We start from the raw sequence: 21,588 nt of genomic DNA on the forward strand, positions 1-21,588 counted from the left end.
GATATTCAATGCAGACCTGAGAACGCTGACATTGATATCAGATCCCAGACAATGGGAATGCAAGTTGTTATCACACTTTTAGGAAATCAATGTTTTTCATTACCCATCAATAAAATACTGATAGTCTGAGGTCAGGTCTATGCACGGAACAAATATCAAAAATATGTTTAAGCTGGTGTGTAAAACTGTCTACAAGAGTAAAATCTGGAACCAAATTAAAAGTTCTTCAACATGCTTTCCTGAAAGAAATCATATTTCGTGTGAACATGAAGGGGACGTGTAAAAAGCCTTCTTAAGTTCTGAAGATCACTCAAGAGTGCAAAAGGTGTTCTACTTGCCGGGCGGTGGTGGCGCATGCCTTTAATCCCAGCACTGGGGAGGCAGAGGCAGACAGATCTCTGTGAGTTCAAGGCTGGGCTGGACCGATAGCCTCCGAAACAATACAGAGAAACCCTGTCTCGAAAAACCAAAAAAAAAAAAAAAGGTGTTCTACTGCATTGTGCTTAAAACACAAGGGACAATACGTATGTACGCCGCCCCTATAGAGGGTGGGAAGAGCGGTATGAAAACCACACCAGGGGGATGTGCTTCATTCTCCTTTCCTATGAAACGCTGTGTCTTCTTATTCCCGTGCTGATGATACAGAAACCGAAAGAAGAGAAATGTGCTGCCGACGTTATCAAATATTTGTTTGTCTCCGTAAGGTGTCGGTCCATGTCCATCCAGCCTTCACCCCACCTTACCTCTTCCCAATTGGAGAAGTGGCCATCACCTACACAGCGACTGACTCATCCAGTAACCAAGCCAGCTGCACTTTCTACATTAAGGTTATCGGTAAGTCTTCTCCAAATTGTGTATGGAGGGGAGGAGGGTTACAAAAGCAATCCCTTTGTATTGATCAGTGTCCCCTGCCCGGGTTCTTCATCCTGAAATTGAAAGCTCATTCAATCAGTCCTTAAAAGCATGGCTTCCCATCCTGCCTCCAAGCCATCTCTTCTAGGCACACTCCTGTTGTGATAAAACACCATGATCCAAAGCACTTTAGAAAAGGCAGGGACTTGTTTGGAGTATAATTCCAGCTAACAGTTGACCACTGAGAGGAAGTAAAGGCAGGAACTCAAAGCAGCTACTCCCCTCTCACATCTGCAGTCAAGAGCAGAAATAGCAAACGCACCCATGCTGCCTGCTCAATTGCTAATGCTCAGCTACTTTTCTTCATGCTTACACAGCTCACAGGACCCCTATCTAGGGGGTGACACCACCTACGGTTAGGGTGGATCTCCCCATCTCAGTGCCCAGAACAGTCTCACACAGGCATGCCCGCAGATCAACATGGTCCCTCACCCAGACCCCTTACTCGGATGAGTCTAGGTTGTGTCAAGTTGACCGTCGAAACTCACCAGCATCCCCCCCTTCGGTGTGGAATCGAATGCTCAGTAAGGTCATCAAACTTAAAGGTCATAGTCTGTGCCTCCAGCTAGGTCTGACCACCCATCCTTAGTAAGCCGGTTAAAGGAGTCAGATCAATACCGGAAAGAAAAAATAACTAGTCCGTTATGGCCACACTGGAAAGAGGGATTAAGAGCTCCAGCGAACCCTCCAAGTCTGTCTCTTGGGCCCCAAAGTGAGGCTAGCGTTTAAGGGACAGGCCAAGGACGTGAACCTCTAAGCAGTCCACCTCAAAGAGTGGCTCCACCCACCACTGACGTTGACGTCATTGTCTGGGCTTCAGTCTCATCCTGTAAGAGGGAGGTCTAACACGTTGTTTGAGCTGTATGAGATCTCTTTCTGGGAGACAAGCTCCCTTCTCTACCTGGTGCCTTTTCCCTTCTCCCAGCACAGTTTCTCTCTGGAAACGTCTGGGGTCCGTGGCTTCATTAGTCTGATAGCCTGGGAAGTACAAGGGTCTCCCTGGAATGTCTTCATTTCCGCCAGGCTTGTTACAGTTATTAGAGAACAGTCACGATTCTGTGTCTGACTCCATGTTCTGCAGATGTGGAGCCTCCTGTCATAGATCGGTGCCGATCTCCACCTCCCGTCCAGGTGGTTGAGAAGGAGCACCCTGCCAGCTGGGATGAGCCTCAGTTCTCAGACAACTCCGGTGAGGACACGCAGATCTTGTCGGCTGGGTGGCGCCAGCCAGGTTTTACTCTTAAAAACTTCTTTGCATGGCAAAATAAATAGATAAGTAACAGCTAAGACGCGTGGGAAATGGCTCCAACGGTGTGTTTTAATAATCAGAAAGCTTAGCATTAGCATCGTTCTTAGCCATCGGGCTTCCTCTTTATTCAATAACCACGGGGCATTTACTAGACCTCTGCTAGGTTTTGGACTTGTAGGTTTTAACGAGTTTACTAAACTGAGTCTGTGATGCCATGGAAACTGTTAAGAGAAGCTTTTCCTTGCTAGCCGCTTTGGTATATCCCCCGCCAGCCGCCTGGGCTCTGCCGCATTGTAGTCCCCAAATAAACACACAAGACGCTGTATTAATTATGAAGCTGTTGGCCTTGCTTGTTTCTTACTGGATAGCTCTGACTTAAGTAATTACCCCATAATTGTTAATCTAAGTATGTCTCTTACCAGAGAATGGTTCCGGGCTTCCTACCCCCATGGCGTTACATGTCGACTCTCTTGTGTTTCTCCTTCCCAGAATCCTCCTGGCCTCCTAGCCCCACCTATCTAGATTCCTATTGGCCAGCAGTAATTTATTGACATATACACAGGACTTCCCCAACATCTCCTCTTTTCTGTTTAAACAAAAAGAAAGGTCTTAACTTTAACATAGTCAAATTGTATATGACAGAACAGTTATCAAGTAAGAACACAGTTACAACATTTTGTCTATTAACATTTAGCAAGATCTAAAGAAAATATCATCCATCCCATCCTTGTGAGTCCAAAGTCCTATATGTAGCTTATCTTTTATCATAACTAAGGAAAACTATAATTATAACTATCTGTCTTCAACTCCATCAAAGACCACAGAAGGATAACATATAAACACTAGGATTGACAGAGGTATCTTACTGCCTGGACAGTCACCCGAAGTTCCTCTGTAATGTTGGGGCATCCATCTTCAGCCCATAGGCCACAATGTATCCAGAAGATTTCTCAGCAAAGCAGGAAATTTCAAACTGTCCATCTGCGTTGGCAGTCTGTCAGTCATTTTTCTTTGTCCTGCAGAAAGTCTTGTAGATTCTTCATGAAGCAGGAACCCTGTAAGACTGAGTTCTACAGTCACTTTCCTGTGGGTCCTGCATGTCCAGATTATACAACAACAGTCAAACAATCTAGGCAAGAGCAGTTTCTTGCCCAAATGGCTAATCTTGCCATGTTGAAAGCAAACTCCATAACAAGTTTCTTCGATGCCCATCTTCCTCTCAGACATAATTGGTGCTGCCAAGAGCAGATATTTCTCATTGTCAAGAAAAACACTAAACCATTTTAAATGCCATTTTCTGAAGGTCTTTGAGAGGTTTGAAGACTGTTCATCTATCTCAAATATATTTTTGTATATCTAGAAAACCTAACTTACCTAACTATAAATTCTATTATAAGTAACTATCTATAGTCTGTATTCAATTATGCATTACATTTTAAAAGATCAGTATAAGCACAATACTTAAGAGAAATACACACATCACAAAATTGACCTTGAATTTGTATCAATAAATGAAAAACAATACCCATACCATAATTCCCCTTTTTACCATTAAAAAGAGATTGGTTGTGATCATTAACCAATTATAAACAATCCCATTTAAATGAAAACAAAGGTTTATAAACAAGATGGGAATTAGGACGTCGCTCATTCCAAACTGCTTCATGCTGGAAGGGGGCGCTGTTCATACCATGGGGATCATGACAAAACTCAGAAACTTTATAAGTCCGTATTTTCCAGGTCTGTAAAGCTGCATCATCTTAGCTGTCTCAATAGTTGGAACACCTGGTCTACTGCTTCCGGGGGTCTTGGTTCGTCAAACCACAGAAGCCTGGAAGGAATCCTCAGCTTTTCATTTTCTGTAGAAACATAAGTAAAATCTCCTTTCCCAAGTAACATATCATTATACTTAAATTTTGAAGTCAAGGCATTTTTAAAAGATAAAAGTTGAATTAATTCAGCAGCATTTATAATCAAGTGTACTTTAGTTGTTCCTTCCTTAGTAATGAAAAAACTGAAAAACACAATAGTGTACAGTGTCCAGACTCTCTGTGTATTTTCCATCTTTACATGGCTTATTTATTTATGTATTATTACTTTATTTATTTTACTTTTATTTATTTTTCTCTGAGACAGGGTTTCTCTTTGGAAAGCCGCCTGCCTCTGCCTCTGGAGTAAATCTTACCGGCGTGCGCCACCACAATGCCGGCTTTTCTATTTATTTACCACTTTGCTGTTTCATTTTCTCTCTCAATCTCACGTATATTTTTTAACATACTGTAAACCTTTAGAGATTTTCTTCATCCAAGTCTGACTTTACTGTAAATCTTTATGTTTTTCTGGCCACGTGTCTTATCTGTAAAACCGCGGCTGTTTTAAACTGCCGTTTCAAGATGGCGGGCGTAAGCGAGATTCCAGCTTACTGCCTCAGTCCATGTTGACATCCAGCAAAAGCTGTCACTTCCATTTGTACGTATACACCTTTTAATCGTTAGTAGAGTCTCTTAAAACAACCTTGTTGTTTTTGTTTTTGTTTTTGTTTTCTTTTTATGCCGAGTCAGGAAGACTCCAGTAAGCAAGCCGCGTGAATCTCGGCTTGTGGCTAGCAAAACGCCTGAGAAAAATGCTGCTACCAAAAATCTGTGCTTCTCTCCATTCTTCTGTTTCCAAAATTCCTTTAAAGCTTTTGTTATTTTGCGTGGAAATTCAATCCCACTCCTGACAACCATTCTGTTAAGAGAAGCTTTTCCTTGCTAGCCACTTTGGTTTATCCCCCGCCAGCTGCCTGGGCTCTGCCGCATTGTAGTCCCCAAATAAACACACAGGAGGCTATATTAATTATGAAGCTGTTGGCCTTGCTTGTTTCTTACTGGCTAGCTCTGACTTAAGTAATTACCCCATAATTGTTAATCTAAGTATGTCTCTTACCAGAGAATGGTTCCGGGCTTCCTACCCCCATGGCGTTACATGTCGACTCTCTTGTGTTTCTCCTTCCCAGAATCCTCCTGGCCTCCTAGCCCCACCTATCTAGATTCCTATTGGTCAGCAGTAATTTATTGACATATACACAGGACTTCCCCAACAGGAAACATAAAAGATGAGCTCCTATTGGCATCCCCAGTCGAATTCTGTGCATTCACTTTCATCCCTAATACTAGATGAATAAATTACAGCAGGCCACAGGAAGGTGGGGGGAAAACCCAAGCGAACGTATCTGAAGTCCATTTAAAAACTTCCCCTAAAACAAGGAAAGTCGGATCCGTTTCTTAAACTGCCAATATCCTAACACACCCAGTCAAAGATACTTCTGTTCATCAACAGCCCTTAATTTAATGGGATTTTTTGAGTGTATGGTTTCTGTGGTGTGGACTCAATATTGTGTCTTTGATTCTTTAGCAGTAGACCAGACAATTTGCATGAACAAAAAATGAAAGTTCCTCAGACGAAAGGGTAAGGGCAGAGAGGCAGAGTGAGGTGACTCAGAAATCACACCTTCTCTTCCCTCCCTAGGGGCTGAACTGGTCATTACCCGAAGTCACACACAAGGAGACCTCTTTCCTCACGGGGAGACTATAGTGTGGTATACAGCCACTGACCCCTCAGGCAACAACAGAACCTGTGACATCCACATTGTCATAAAAGGTACTCTCTCCACCAGACACTCCCCAGCCTAGCCGGGAGGTAGGAGGAGCTCTCTCCTTAGCTCAGTTTTAATCCTTGGACTGTGCTGCTCCAAAGCTATAATTGAATAATACAGTGTTATTTTGACACAGGTTCTCCCTGTGAGGTTCCATTCACCCCTATAAATGGAGACTTCATCTGTACCCAAGATAGCGCTGGAATTAACTGTACCCTGAGTTGCCGGGAGGGCTATGATTTCACGGAAGGGTCCACTGAGAAGTACTACTGTGCTTTTGAAGATGGTATCTGGAGACCCCCATATTCTACTGAATGGCCAGACTGTGCTAGTAAGTTCCAATTCTGCACCTTTTCAAGTGTCCCGCTGCGTGCCTTTCTGCAAGCTGCTCAGGAAACCCCCGCTTATGATGAGAATTGGCGGGAAGGTTGTCGTGAACGGGCAATGCGTGTTTAAAATGTTAGCCACCAGAGTCTTGCTTAGAGACTGGGTTACTATGGAAAGAACAAACTGTCTTTATCCTCTCATGATTTACTGAAACTACTCGGAGAAGTTTGGGAACATGGAATTCTCGGTCTGGAAGCAAGAACCTGAGGTTCCTTAGTGAAAGAAGTCACGTAACTTAGTATCCAGTGTAGATGATGTAATACAGTAGATTGTGTGGTGTCTTTAGATTCAGCTTCGATCCAGAGCTGCTCACTCTAAGTGTGGGGATGGGTGGAGTTTGTGTGTTAGTGCGTGCGTGCATGTGTGGTGTGCATGGTGTGTGTGTGTGTGTGTGTTTGTGTTTGTGAATGTAGGGGGGTGAGTGGTGTGTGTATGTGTGTGTGGGTGTGTGGGGTAGTGGCTGGAACCCCTGGGTCACCACATCCTAGACCCTAGCAGCCCACGATGTGAGCTTTGGCTCCAAGAGCAAAGCTGCCTCTGCGGGAATTATGCTTTCAAGGGTTACGACGACACAATAATAGTTAAAACTTTTAAATGTTTGTTAGTTGGAGATACAAACACACAACTAGAAACTTGTACAAATTTAAACTACTTTGATGTAGTCAAGATCAAAGGACCCCTTGCTCTCCCTGGTGCCCCTTCTCTCATAGGACTGGAGGTTACGGAATGTTAGACCAAAGGCAACTCATCTGGGCAAAGGAGCCCAGTGTCGCTGAGCTGGGGTTTACTGTGGCTAGTGGATGCCTGGAAACCTTCACTGCTGCCTCTCCCTACAAAAACAACCATGTCAGAAGCAAGAGAAAATCAGCTTTAAAATACTTTTTAAGTTAGCACACAGAGTATTAGCCCTCACCGTGGAATTACCACACGTGTGTAGTGATCCTTTGTAGGATCGGTCCTCCTCTAGGATTAAATTCTGGTGTCTCAGTTTTTCACAGAAAGCTACATCTTTGAACTGGGGGTATAGCTTAGTGATAGAGTACTTACCTAGTGTGTGTGAATATGGGGAGGGGAGGGGCAGGGAGGAGAGGGAATAAATGAAGTTTGACTTGGAAACACTACCCAACTGAAGACGTCTCCCCTAAACTTTCCTAGTAAAACGTTTTGCGAACCACGGGTTCAAGTCCTTTGAGATGCTGTACAAAACCACTCGCTGTGACGACATGGATCTACTGAAGAAGTTTTCGACCGCGTTTGAAACCACCCTGGGGAACATGGTACGTCACCAGGAGACACCCAGGGCACTACTAAGGCGGTCTTAACGGGTCCTCACTTCACTGGGTCGTTTACAACTGAAATCCCTACTCCCCAATGTGCCCCTCTTTGAGATTCAAATTCGTGCTTAGAATGACTCATTGAGTTTAGACTTTTGAATTCAGTTTGCATCAAGACGTTGAGTTTTGAAATAACATGAACCAGAAAGCTAACAACAAAAAAAAAAAGGGTTTAGGGTCTTTGTGGTTTAAAAATACTTGCCTTATTATTTAAAGTCTGACAGAAAATGCCCAAAATTATTCTATGATAAGAACTAATTGAACGTTTTAAACGTTTTATTTTTTTGTTGCTGCTTTTTGGTTTTAATTTTGGAATCCAAGAGAGAGGCCTCTACCTGGCTATGTAGCCAAGGACCACCCTGAAATGCTGGTCCCCCTTCCTCCGCCTCCCTAGTGACAGGATGACTCTGCAGTGGTTTTCAAGCTGTAGGTTGCAACCCCTCTGGGGTTTGAACTGCCCTTTCAAAGGGGTCACCTAAGACCATTTTCTTATCAGATATTTACATTATGACTCATAACAGTAGAAAAGACAGTTATGAAGTAGCAACGAGAATGATTTTATGGTTGGGGGTCACAAAGACGTGAGGAGCTAAGAACCGCAGCGTTAGGGAGGCTGTGAACCACCGGATTGTGGGCACATATGACCACACCCTAGTGCGGGTCGTATCCGGGTCGTATTCGGGGCTCTGTGGGCTCGAGGCGAGGACCCTAGCTCTTGAGCTACATCTCCGTCCGAAAGGATTTTTCTATTTATAACACGTAGAGCTCTGGAAACACAAAGGACCTTCTTCCACTCTCCTCTTGACGATGGGGTTCCGCGGTCCGGGGGAGCCAAGGGCTTCACCAGAAGCACACAGGGGTGTGATTCCCAGGTTCTTCCTCCTCGTGTTCGCTTGCAGGTCCCGTCCTTTTGTAGTGACGCTGACGACATTGACTGCAGACTGGAGGACCTGACCAAAAAATACTGCATTGAATATAATTATGACTACGAAAACGGCTTTGCAATTGGTAATGGCATTATTCAGCGGGCGGTGGTCTGCAGACTGGATCGGCAAAATGCAATTGCCCCCGCGGGAGTGGTGGAAAATGGAAAAAAGAAAGTTTAGCTTTCATTAAATTTAATCATCAAACATTTTAGGATGGCTACACGATCCGATCATGTGATAGTTCATTATGGATATCTTAAATGTTAGTATGAAATAGATCACTTTAAAATATTAGCCAAAGCACTTCAGGATAAAGGTCACACTGTGGTGGCAATTTTATTTTATTTTTTTATTATGTATTCAGTCTTCTGTCTAAGTGCCAGCAGAGGGTACCAGATCTCATTCAAGGTGGTTGTGAGCCACCATGTGGTTGCTGGGAATTGAACTCAGAACCCCTGGAAGAACAGTCAGTGCTCTTAACCTCTGAGCCTTCTCTCCAGTCCTGTGATGGCAATTTTAAAAGTGACCTATCAAAAAAAAATTTAAGTGACCTATCATAGAATATAATCATAACAGTCAGAAAGTAGGTAACCAGTAATTTTTATATGGCATTTCAACCGGCCATTAATTCAAAATAGCTATACGTAAGAAATATCCATATTTCTCACCTGGGTTATAAAATCCAGTTTTAAAATCCAAAATCTAAGTTTAAGCATAATTTTGAGTGTTTTTCCAAGTAGACTGAAATTTTCCCTCAAAGATTTTCTCAGTGTGGTAAATCAACTTTTCATAATAGCTACATAGTAGTTGGGAGAAACCATGTAACTCGAATCTCACAAAAATATCGACCCCAGCTTTTTAAAGACATACAGAAGGCCAAGAAATCTTTGAAGAGAGTTTACCTCGGTGACAGGCTCACAAACACAACTACCGTGTAAAGAACATAATTAAGTATCAGTATGGCCAGGACAACATGGATATCACTGAATTAGTTGACACACCGGGGTTTCGTAATGAGTCAGATATTAAACCAGGTGGCGCATATAAATTGCCCCATCTCATTAGAGACAATGCTGTGAAGTCAGGCTCATTACCTCCATTTACTAATGAAAGGATCGGAGTTCGGAAAGAGGAAAGCAACTGGCCGAGGTTATACAGTCATGCATCAGACTTTCATGAAGTGGAAATACGGCTGATAATCACAGTGATATCAAGGGCACTTTACAAGTCACGCACATCCTTGTCTTCTCCAGTGACACAAACTTTCTAGGCTGCCTTTGCCAGAATATCTGTGAGGCAGATATTCTGAATAATATTTACAACAGAAAACCTGACTACGTTCATTAAGCTCATAAAGGCCATTTCTAAGATGGAGGAAGGTATAATTAGACTGCCGCATCCCCCTCCCCAGTTCCCTTTAAAATGAGGCAATTGCCTGGCAACTTAGAGATGCTATCAATCCTATATACTTTCAGAGGTAAATGGGCAATGGTCTCGAAATTAAATGCAAAATGCCCCCCCAAAAATGACAGTGTAAGGCTATGGGCCAAACCCATATGTACACCAGGGGCAATTGAGTGAATGGTTGCAGGCAGTTTGACTTGTGACGTTAGAACCTGAACATGGAGGAAGATGTGCTTGTCTGATCACTTGTTTTTCCTGCACCAGGACCAGGGGGCTGGGGTGCAGGTAACAGGCTGGATTACTCTTATGATCACTTCCTGGATGTTGTGCAAGAATCACCTACACGTGTGGGCAAAGCCAGATCGGCACGGATTAAAAGAACGGCCCCATTGTCCGACCCCAAAATTCAGCTCATTTTTAACATCACAGGTAAGGATAGACTTTCCACTTGCCAAGGTAACAATGAGGCGAAATTTAGGGTTGGGAAGCTGGTTCTGAAACCTGGCGTGCCTTATGTGTATTAGGAAGTAGCCCTGGAGAGAACCAGAGAGAGTGCGGCCAACTAAGCACGGCCATGAGTTGCTGCTTAATGTCACAGACGTGTTTTCTGGTCCTTGCAGTGACCGGCACCCTGCGTTGCTTGCATGGTGGCAGGATGAACTAAGAGGCCTGTTTTAAAAAGCAAGAATACAGGATAATTCATGCTGTCATGATGAACTCCCTCAACAGATGATGCAAAACCAGCATCCAGGGAAAGAGTTCAAACAAACATGTTTTGGTCTTCACACTACCCACGTGTGACTCATCCAGTGCGAGCTGATTGGCCTATTCTAAACTATTATTTTTTTTCTTCTAAAAGACTTTAAGATACAACTGCATTGGGGGCAAAACTTATTATTATAGTTAGCACCTAACACACCCTTTGTGCTTATATGAGTGTGTGTGTGTGTGTGTGTGTGTGTGTATACATGCATGCTTAATTTTATATGACTGTGTGTGTGTGTGTGTACAGGCATGTTTAATTTTATATGAGTGTGTGTGTACATGCATATTTAATTTTATATGAGTGTGTGTACATGCATGTTTAATTTCATATGAGTGTGTATGTATGTGTGTGTGTGCATGCATGTTTAATTTTGTTGTGATTTTAATCTCAGCTAGTGTGCCGCTGCCAGAGGAGAGAAACGATACCCTTGAATTGGAAAACCAGCAGCGACTCATTAAGACGCTGGAAACCATCACAAACCGTCTGAGGAGCACCTTGAATAAGGAGCCCATGTACTCTTTCCGGCTTGCCTCTGAGATGGTGGTGGCTGACAGCAATTCCCTGGAGACAGAGAAGGCCTTTCTCTTCTGCAGGCCGGGCTCTGTGCTGAGGGGACGCATGTGCGGTAAGCCTCCTCTGGGACCTGGCTGTTCACTGCACACGGGGTGGAATGAGCTGGGTGAGGACATTTCCCAAATGTGTGTGAAGAGCACGGACGTGGAACAGGCATTTTTGCGTTGTTGTCGTGTGGCTGTCACCGCACTGTGTTATCTGGAGAACATGAGTGTGTACCGCTGTGGAGGACAAGCCAAGTGTTCTACGTGAGGGAAACAAGTCTTATTTTTCAATTATTATAGCTCTTTAAGCCTCGCTGTGGTGCTGGAGAAATGGTCATCATCCGTATTTGGCAGCTCACGGGGATTCTGATTCCCTCTTCTGGCCTCCGCTGAAACTTGTATGCATTCACACACACACACACACACACACACACACACACACACACACAAATAAATAAACAGATAAATAAGTAAATAAAAATTATCCTTAAAATCAAAAACAGTCCCATGACTTTCTATCAGTTGCTCCAATTTGACCATTTCTATATATGAGACACACACCTTTCCCATTTAGTGCAGTTCAACACCTCTCTGGTGTACTCTTAACATTAGTACACAGTACAGAAGAGAAAAGTAAATCCAGAGAGGCACAGGACATACTCAGAGAAGGTGATACAGCAGAGATTCCTAACTACACAGCCAGTTCTAAAAACCTTGTAAATAAGTACTTTATAATGTACAACTCAATGGCATTAGTTCACTAGTAGGGTGTAGCCATTACTTCTGTCTGTTTTCAGAACATCTTCACAGAGTCTCAGACTCATTAGTCATTACCCACCTTCCTCCCTATCTCCTTAGCCCTACTCCACACAGCTACAATTATCATCTGGATGAACTCTGACCTGTTTCCCAAAGAGGCCAACACACACAGACACACACACACACACACACACACACAGACACAGACACACGCACACTCGCTCGCTCGCATGCACACACACACACACACACACCAAACACCGTGAATGACATCACACACACACACACATACACGCACGCACACATGCACGCATGCACCAAACACCGTGAATGACGTGAATCTCACGTTAGTCTCTCCTAAGTCATGGCCCTGGTATCCTGTCTGAGAAACCTCCTTTGACAGTTTTTCCTGCCGTCTGTTGTGCTTTCCCTAGTGTGGCGAAATCAGCTCACTCAAAGCTGTTCTCACGAGCCTACTCTGGTTCCTTTTGCACTGTCTGAGAACAAGCGGGAACTGTCTCGATCACTGTTTCTCCAGTCTCAGTGGGGTCTTCAGACAGCCTGTACCAGCTTAGAATGTTCGTGCTGCATCATAACTCCGGGCCCACCCACAAGCTAATGCACCTGGCACTTTAGGGAGAGAGAATTAGAAACACATTTTTAATAAGCACCCAGGTACTAGCTGTACTCATTATCATCTCTGAGTCACCAGGTCTGAAGTTCAGATGTCTCTCTAGAACGCTGAGTTTAATAGCAGCCTGCTCGGTGAGTCTAACATTCTATTTGACCTCAGAATGTCCATGCCACTACAAGTTATAAAATGCACCTGTTTCCTCGGAGCCTCTGGATTCGAGGATGCCTTCATAGGGCAAGAGCTCCTGTAAGCACTGCCAAGGCTCTTCCTTACCTGTTTTAGTCCTACTGTGTTGAACCGTTTCTTGTCTCTAGAAATGAAATTGAAATGGACACATAATTTAATTTTATAGGGGGAGCATGCAGAGAGAAAACATTTTCCATATCACAAAGCCATCACAAGTTCATCTAAATATCCATTATTTTATCCCTGCCTTCTGGCAGCTTTCCCTTGGTTAACTGTGTATTCCCTATAATGCTATGGCTTGTCATAGCTTTCCTCCATTATTTAGAGCCCTGTCATAACAACCCTAAGGTTGGTCAATAAAACTTAATGCATCTTCTCAAAATAAAAAATCTACTACTATTGGTTTTTCAGAAGTATATTTCTGGAAGGTCTACTCACTGCGGGTGAGAGACTCTGACAGTCAAATTTAACACATGAATAATAGTACCTAGAAGCAAGCTTCATTGGGAAAAAAAAAAGAACCAAAGGGAGCCATGGGGGCAGAGACCTGAATTTCCTGGCTGTTTTCTCCACAGTGAACTGCCCCCTGGGCACCTATTACTCGCTGGAGCATTCCACCTGTGAAAGCTGCCTGATGGGATCCTATCAAGATGAAGAAGGGCAGCTGGAGTGCAAGCTCTGCCCCTCCGGGACTCGCACGGAATATCTCCACTCGAGGAGCATCTCTGAATGCAAAGGTAGAGGCTTACATGCTTTGACCAGCTGGGCTTCGTATCCAGTCTTAACGGGAGGAAGGCTTTCTTTGCCCGTCACTTGGTCTTGGCCAAGGCTCCTGTATCAAAAGATAAAAACATCAAAAGACAATCACACTCACTCACTTAATGAGAATTTTTCGTGTGGCACGGGAGTCTTTAGAAATGAGGACACACCGAAGCTAGGAAGTGTGCCGTGTGTTTGATGATGAGGTGAGTGGCTATGGAGAAGTATGACGGGACCAAGAGAGTGTGACCTAGTGTCACGAACTAGGAAGGTGTTGCCAAGGCCTGTCTGTCTGCAACTTCCCCAACGCATCCCAGCGTCTTCAGGGTCAAGGGTGCTTCCTTCCTCTGGGTAGCAGAATGGACTCGTCTCATACGGTCTTAAGATCCACTGTGAGAGAAAAAGGGTGCATTAGCTTGTGGGTGGGCCCAGAGTTATAATGCAGCACAAACATTTTAAGCTGGTACAGGCTCGGAGGGACCTGTCTGCTTCTACAGAGCTCTCAAGTTCCGTTAGCTTCAAATAATGTAAATTAGATACCATACTCTGGGGGTAGCACAGTGGTTCTCAACCTGTGGGTCATGACTGAAGAACCCTTTCATGGGGGCTCACACATCAGATACCCTGCATGCCAGATACTTACGTTACAATTCATAACAGTAGCAAAATTACAGTTATGATGAAGTAGCAACAAAGATAGTTCTGTGGTTGGCAGTCACTGCAATATGAGGAATTGTATTAAAGGATTGCAGCATTAGAAAGGTTGAGAACCACTGGGGTTCTGTTTCAGTTCATCAGTCTAAACATAGGATGAAATAAGAACATTATTGAGACCAATTCTACACATTCTTTCTAGTTATAAAGTACTGAGTGTCTCTGTATCCCAAAAAAACCGCATGCCTTTCTTCCTGGGACTATGCCTTGCTACATGCTTCTCTCTCAAGCTTCAGTCCACATGCATCATTTAGCCGGATTTTTTTTTTCTTGACCCTCACACTAATTAGTAGAAAGGACTTTCGTGGCACTTAGCAATCATCAACTTAGTTTCTGTTAGAACAGCATTCTATGTGATGAGGTCAATTCTCTGCTGACTTGGGAGTGAATTCCAACACACACAGGATGAATAGATTCTTGCTACTAAAATAGGCAGCATTTTCCACATTTCTCTGTTCTTCACAATGCAAGACCACCCCTCCCCTAGTGGAAACGTTTTCTTTCATGATGAAGGTTAGCAGAAGACACACCTTACAGAAGAAATTTTGTAATTGCTTCTCCGTGTTATGGACACGAAGAAATAAGTTGTGGGTACTTAATGATAAGCCTAAATTCTAGGAGGTACCAGGTGACTGGAAAGGTACCAGAAATGCTAAAAATGAGAACCCCTTGGAGAACCTAAAGGAAAAGACAATGGTTGGGCCTCACCCATGAAGTGATTGGGGGAGCAGCAGAATCCATTCTTACTTGGAGATGTGAGGCGTTGTAGTAGTTGGGTGCAGGGAACCTAGTTTGAGAGTCTATTTCTGTCACCCTTGACACTTTCCTGGTGCACGACTTGTCTTTAAGACAGTGCCTTGCCCCTCACCATGGTGTCTGTTTCAAGCTTTGTTCCGTGACTGCTAATCAAACTGTGCTGTTAGAATACTAATAGGCAGAGATGGAAGGAACTGGGTATGTGTGTCTAAAACTTAGTAGTACCCAGAAGCACAGTACTCTACCACGAGTGACCAGCTATAGAGAAGGAGTTCACGTCTCCCTTCTTGCCATGCCTTAGGCTGGGGAAACCCCACCCTGTACCACTAATTTTGAGCACCTTAATTTTGCTCACTTGCGTTGTATGTTTCTTTTCAGCTCAGTGCAAGCAAGGCACCTACTCTTCCAGTGGGCTTGAGACCTGTGAATCGTGTCCGCTGGGTGCTTACCAACCAGAGTTTGGATCCCGGAGCTGCCTCTTGTGCCCAGAACCCACCACAACTGTGAAAAGAGGAGCTGTAGACATCTCTGCTTGTGGAGGTTATCGCCACCGCTTTAAATGTTTATAATTATTTACGTATGCTAAGTCCTCTGCGTGGAGGAGCGGGATGCTCTTAACAAAACTAAGTGTCCACAGTATGTGAAGAATGTAAATAATTGTCTCTTCACGGGGAGGTCCTTTTCTTCTGCTGGTCAGCGCTTCGGTATAAACAATGGGCTCTCTGTATATAGCACAAGACTTCTATCCCAGGCCTCAGTAATGAGCTTGAGGCTTCATGGCCCTGTAGAAATACAGGTTTGATTCACTAAGGGTAATACGCATTTCTTCCTAGTATTCAGGTGATGCCTGCTTTTGCTAGTCCAGGGATCACACCATGACAGCCACTGGTTTAAATAGAAATGAAAAGGCCAGCATTCTGCTTTGAATATCTCTAATATCCCAGCTGAGTATAGTTGCCCCACCAGAAATTCCTGAAGACGTAAACAAAACTAGAAGATAAAAACATCACACTATCTCAAAACCAGGACTGAGAGTCAAAGTCGATCTGTTATAGGCTAGGGAGAGGCTTCAGCCACTCGATGCTTATTGTACAAGCATGGGGGCCAAGTTAAAATTGACAGCACCCATGTAAGAAAACAGACACGGCAGCACTCATGAGATCCCAGCAGTAGGAGGTAGGGGCAGGAGGATCTCTGGGGCTCACTGATCAACCAGCCCCATCTACCGATGAGCTCCAGGTTCAGTGAGAGACCCTATTGTAAACAATAAGATGAATAGTGATAGAGGAAGACACCCAATATTGACCTACACACACACACACACACAAATGTATATACACCCATGAATATACACACATACACAGACACAAATGTATATATACACATCAATACACACATATACAAATGTGTACACACATGAATACACACATACAAATGTGTACACACATGAATATACACACACATACACACAAATGTATATGCACACATGAATACACACACATACACAGACACAAATGTATATACATGCATGAATATACACACACACAAATGTGTACACCACATAAATACACAGATACATGTGCAAAAATGTGGACAGACACAAATGTATACACATACATGAACACACACTAATGTGTACACACACGAACACACACTAATGCGCGCGTGCACGCACACACACACACACACATGCACACACACACACGCACACCAGCCTGTTGCTGGAAACTCTGAAAGTCTGTCCACCTGTAAATCCCGTGGAACTGAATTCAGAGTAAAAGGTTGGTGGGCTGCCCCAGCAGTATCAGAGACTCACAAGCTGGCCTGTGTTATGACTCTTAAGAGCATGTGCCCTCCTGCTCTTCATCCTCTGCCTTAAAAGCCTAAGGTCTGTGGCAACCCGGAGAGTAAAAAGATGTTTCCTAAGAGCCAGCCTGCTCTGTGCCAGTTTTCCAGGCTACACAGCTTCCTCCCTGAGCTACAGCCACATACAGCCATAACCCAAAACAGACTGAGACTCAAAACCCGCGAGTGGGCAGTTTACATGTGTCAGTGGAAGGGGTATGCTAGGGCTACATCTTAAGAAATGTAGTCCTCAGAAGTTGAGAGTCACAGGACACAGGAGAATGGGTGTTGAGCGATATGATTTACATGTCTTCCCATTTGTTTAAACTGCCTCATGTGTACCAGGGTCACAGATTCCTTGAGCAGTATTCATCAATCCAATGTTTCACCAAAGTGTTGAGAAAAGGATTTTTCTAGGCCGTGGCTGAAGCCCATGACCCATGCTTTATTGTGTCAAAGCCACCTCCAAATTTTTTAGAAGTCAAAAGTCTCACATTATGCTTGAAATGGATCTGGTAGACACTCTTTGATTTTGTTACTATGCAAACTAATTTTGAAAGAAAGTCTGCAGTAAAATAGTTCTGTCACCACCCCCAACATCCTCCAACCATAAAGCGACTGGAATTTTTGCAGGGAAGCGAGTTCACGTTTGCCTTTTCTTTTAGCTTTCCAAACGAGCCTTGAGGTTTGCCTAGCTCCAGCTTTGCAATTAAGCAGTTCTAATTCCCAGAATGTGGCAGACATTCTGGTAATGTCTCCCAGTATTCCTAGCACTTTAAGCCACATTCTCCTCATCAGGGGAAGCAGGAATAACTCAGCTTTCTCTTGTGGACCAACACTGTTATACTTTAAAATGGAAGTATATGTGATTCATAAAATGGACCCTCATATATTTTCTCCTACTTTTGAACTTTCTTCCTTACTTACTCTCTTCTTTCTTCCTTTCCATCTGTCTGTCTTTCACTATTATTTTCTTTCTATATTGATTTACGTTTATAGGTGTGTCATTCTGTATTTTGCCGAGTTTACCTAATGCTTCTTAAAAACAAAATACCTTTTATATTTCCATCATGCTAAAAATTAATTGTTATAATCACTGTAACAATTATATGCCACACATTACCACCATGCTCATGCAATACAAAATTTATGCATTTTGTCTCTTCTTACATACCTATCCTTCGGCTTGTGGCTACAAAATCTGAAAGCTTTTGGTCCTATGAATGGTATCTACTCATACTTGTTGACACACCTACCCAATAAGACAAGGATTAATGTTTTATGAGGACCACCTCACACTCAGACCCTTTAGAGTGGACTTTAAGTCATTAAGTGACTTCTGGCGTTGTCTTTGGAAACACATTAACTGAAAGCATACGTCTTTGTTCACTGCATATATGAATACAGATGCACCATTTCTCATCTTATAGTATCAGTTGACTAATTTAATTAAGCATCTGGGACGTCCCCCTTCCAAATAGAAAGAGGTGACACAAGTGTTTCAGTAGCTTTCTCACACTGAAGGTTAGGAAGCTTATCTTAAATGCAATGAGTTATTTTATACATACACACAATCTCTTTTTTTTTCCTTTGTAGTGCCCTGTCCAGTAGGAGAATTCTCTCGTTCTGGGCTAACTCCCTGCTATCCATGCCCTCGAGACTACTACCAGCCCAATGCAGGGAAGTCCTTCTGCCTAGCTTGTCCCTTTTATGGGACTACAACCATCACCGGTGCCACATCCATCACAGATTGCTCAAGTGAGTTCTCAGACCTTATGCTAGGGTCTTATCTGTGCCTCTCTGGCCTCTTCTACTCTGACCATCACCATTTCAGGTGGATTCCCATATCTGGGCTCAAGTCATCCTTCTATGGCCTTTTAAAACAATTTTATTACATTTCTTTATTTACGTAGTTATGTGTGCACACATGTGAGTACACATGTGTGTGCAAGCATGTATGTGCATGTGTATATACATTCACACATGCACATGTCACAATACTCATGTGTGGTCAAACAACAGCTTACAGGAATCGTAACTTACAACTTCCACCATGTGTGTCCTAGGATCAAACTCAGGCCACCATGCTTGATGTTAAGTGATTTTACTCACTGAGCCATCTTACCGGCTCCTTTTACGGTCTTTTTGGTGACAAGACTGGAAGAATTATTTTGGAAAGGTTGCACTTGGTAACTTCCAAACATCTCTCTCAGAGCCTAGGATGGAATGACATGCCACCCATGGCTGTTTTCCTGTTTAGTTATTACTGAAACAAAATACATGTGGTTTGACTCACTCTGCAACCAGATCGTGTTTTGAGAGGGTTTAATTGTGAGCCACACCTACCACACGCTGACATCTTGCCTGTTTGTCTTGTTAGGTTTTAGCTCCACTTTCTCGGCAGCAGAAGAAAGCATAGTGCCCCTCGCAGGCCCTGAACGTACCCAAAGGAAGTACGAAGTTGGCAGCCAGGCAAGTCAGCCCCCTGCACAGAACTTTCTCTTTGATGGGATGCTCAGAGAGTAATTTGTCATTTTACATATCACACAATGCTGGGATTGAAACCTTAATCAGATTATGAATACTATAAAGTTATATTTAGTTATGATTCTTAATAAGAACTTTCAAAAAGTGCCACGTTAGACCTTCTTAGTACCAAACATTGGAGCTATTTTCCCAGAAATGTCTGCTCAATCATGTATAGATGTAGGAGGCTTTGATCTACTAATTGGTCCATCGGAGCAAAAGGGGGCTTGGTTTACTAAAGGCTTTTTTTCTGGAGATAGAAAGATAATTCACATTTTATTTCAAAATTATTTACATATTTTTGTGACCAAAGAAAATGTTTCTGTGGATAATGTATAAAGAATTAAGAACTGCCACTCAGGAACATAATTAAACCAATTGTTTTTCTTTTGTGCAGGCGTGTACTCGCACACGCCTGCACATGTGTGCGTGCATGCATGCACATGCATATGGTGTTTGGAATTGAACTGACAACCTCACAGTGTTTGGCAGGTGCCCTGCCAAGGAACTCTATTCCCTGGCCTGTTCTGCTCTTTTTTTTTTTTTAAGATGGTCTGCTATGTCAGATTCTGCCATTACCCTTAATCCATCCTTCCCAAGGTTCATGAGTCCCTAGGGATTGGCATTTTTAAAGGCCGATGACAATGTATTTCTTATGTCAACCTCCTAGAGCCTCCTAGAGCTGTTAGGACTCTACATCGTGTCACATTTGAAAATGAACTGGCTGAGCACAGAAGCCTGTGCGATCCTCTAAAACAGTGGTGTAATGGAGCCCACTGGCCGCTTTTAAATAATAACATATGAACTTCACACTAGAGGATCTATTTAATCTGGCCCTGGTTGACCCCAGTACTTCATATATCTCAAAAACATCTCTAATAGATTCTAACTTGCAACCGGCACTTGGGACCCCTGACTGCACTTAACCTCACTGAAGCAGCATCATTTGTGCCCGTGCATAGCAGGCTCCTGTGACACAGCTAGCTTGAATGAACTCACCTGGAAGCAACATAGCAACGTTAACAGCCCCGAGGTAGGAATGCTCTGAAATGAACTGAGTGCTGCTCTGTGACACATGTCTTTTCTGTCCCCGCAGGTCTTCCACGAATGCTTCTTAGACCCTTGCCACAACAGTGGAACCTGCCAGCCACTTGGGCGTGGTTATACCTGTCTCTGTCCACTCGGGTACACAGGTAACATAAAGGAATGCTAATTTTAACGTGTTTCATGTGAAATTGGTGAAGCTATTCGAGTCAGACTTTGGAATGCTAAACACAGATCGCATAAGATACATTGGACCATGTTAGTGAGGAGAAATACTGGGTTGAACAAGACAAAAGGGGTGTAAACCCAACAGTTTACTTTGTGTAGTTTGGAGAAAAGGGGGGGGGGGAACCATTACAATGAAAGCTGGGGAGGTTTATGGGAATACTCCAGGAGTCATGTCCAAGGTTTTGTTCTAACACAAATTAAAGGCATGACACTCAACTTTGTCCAACACAAACATTTTAGAACAAATTCCTGGCTTCTCTTATTTGTTACTCAAGAGGGGAAGTTCTTGTTCGTAGATGAGATTTGTTACTTTGTTTCTAACTTCAGGAGAACACCATCGCTTTGGACTAGAGGCCTTAGGGATTATGCAAGAATTATTTTTTATTTGCAGTTTGGTTCACATTACAGATGTGTCCAGAGACAATTTTAGGAGAAAATAAACTATATTTTACAATTACAATTAATTTAAAACAATCCCTTATTTTCTATTAAAAAATGAGTTTTTGCTGCAAAAAAGAGTATGCAATGAATTCTGAAAGTTTTTCCTGGAAAATTATATTTAAGTAGTATTCACCAAAAAAGAAATAAACAAAGGGAAAATTAGAAACAAAAGGTAGCCAAAGGCTAGCAAGAATATTAGCATTCCATTTATCACAGTTGGCTCACATGCATGCATTCTTAAAAACAGAAGCACTGACATTTCATAGGATATATGGAATTTTCCAGCACTGGGAGGCAGAGACTGGGCATCTCTCCGAGTTCAGGGCCAGCTTGGTCTACAAAGTGAGTTCCAGGACAGCCAGGCATGCACGTGAGATCATATCTAAAAAGACAAAAAGCAAGGATTTTCTGAGAATCCTGCACTTCAGTGGTGACTTAAAGAAAGCACATAGGATAGTGCATCTCATAAAGTAGTGTGTTCCATAGCTATTTGGAAGGCTTGCCAAACTACAGGTCACTGGACC

The 21,588-nt window shown here is 43.2% G+C and overlaps 1 protein-coding gene across 3 annotated transcripts in view; it reads left to right on the forward strand.

The window, feature by feature from the left end:
- Positions 1 to 21,588, forward strand: part of Svep1 (sushi, von Willebrand factor type A, EGF and pentraxin domain containing 1) — a 176,593-nt gene that overhangs the window by 82,012 nt on the left and 72,993 nt on the right. For all 3 annotated transcript variants that reach the window (XM_005085043.4, XM_021235926.2, XM_040737940.1), the window contains exons 9-21: positions 705 to 834; positions 1,994 to 2,101; positions 5,672 to 5,803; positions 5,935 to 6,129; positions 7,341 to 7,462; positions 8,419 to 8,527; positions 10,114 to 10,278; positions 11,007 to 11,240; positions 13,327 to 13,488; positions 15,359 to 15,520; positions 18,422 to 18,583; positions 19,206 to 19,297; positions 20,448 to 20,544. In XM_005085043.4, the coding sequence (XP_005085100.1) occupies positions 705 to 834; positions 1,994 to 2,101; positions 5,672 to 5,803; positions 5,935 to 6,129; positions 7,341 to 7,462; positions 8,419 to 8,527; positions 10,114 to 10,278; positions 11,007 to 11,240; positions 13,327 to 13,488; positions 15,359 to 15,520; positions 18,422 to 18,583; positions 19,206 to 19,297; positions 20,448 to 20,544 (1,870 nt within the window). The remainder of the gene's footprint in view (positions 1 to 704; positions 835 to 1,993; positions 2,102 to 5,671; positions 5,804 to 5,934; positions 6,130 to 7,340; positions 7,463 to 8,418; positions 8,528 to 10,113; positions 10,279 to 11,006; positions 11,241 to 13,326; positions 13,489 to 15,358; positions 15,521 to 18,421; positions 18,584 to 19,205; positions 19,298 to 20,447; positions 20,545 to 21,588) is intronic.

This window comes from Mesocricetus auratus, unplaced genomic scaffold (assembly GCF_017639785.1).
Source record: "Mesocricetus auratus isolate SY011 unplaced genomic scaffold, BCM_Maur_2.0 Super-Scaffold_6730, whole genome shotgun sequence".
NCBI lineage: Eukaryota > Metazoa > Chordata > Mammalia > Rodentia > Cricetidae > Mesocricetus > Mesocricetus auratus.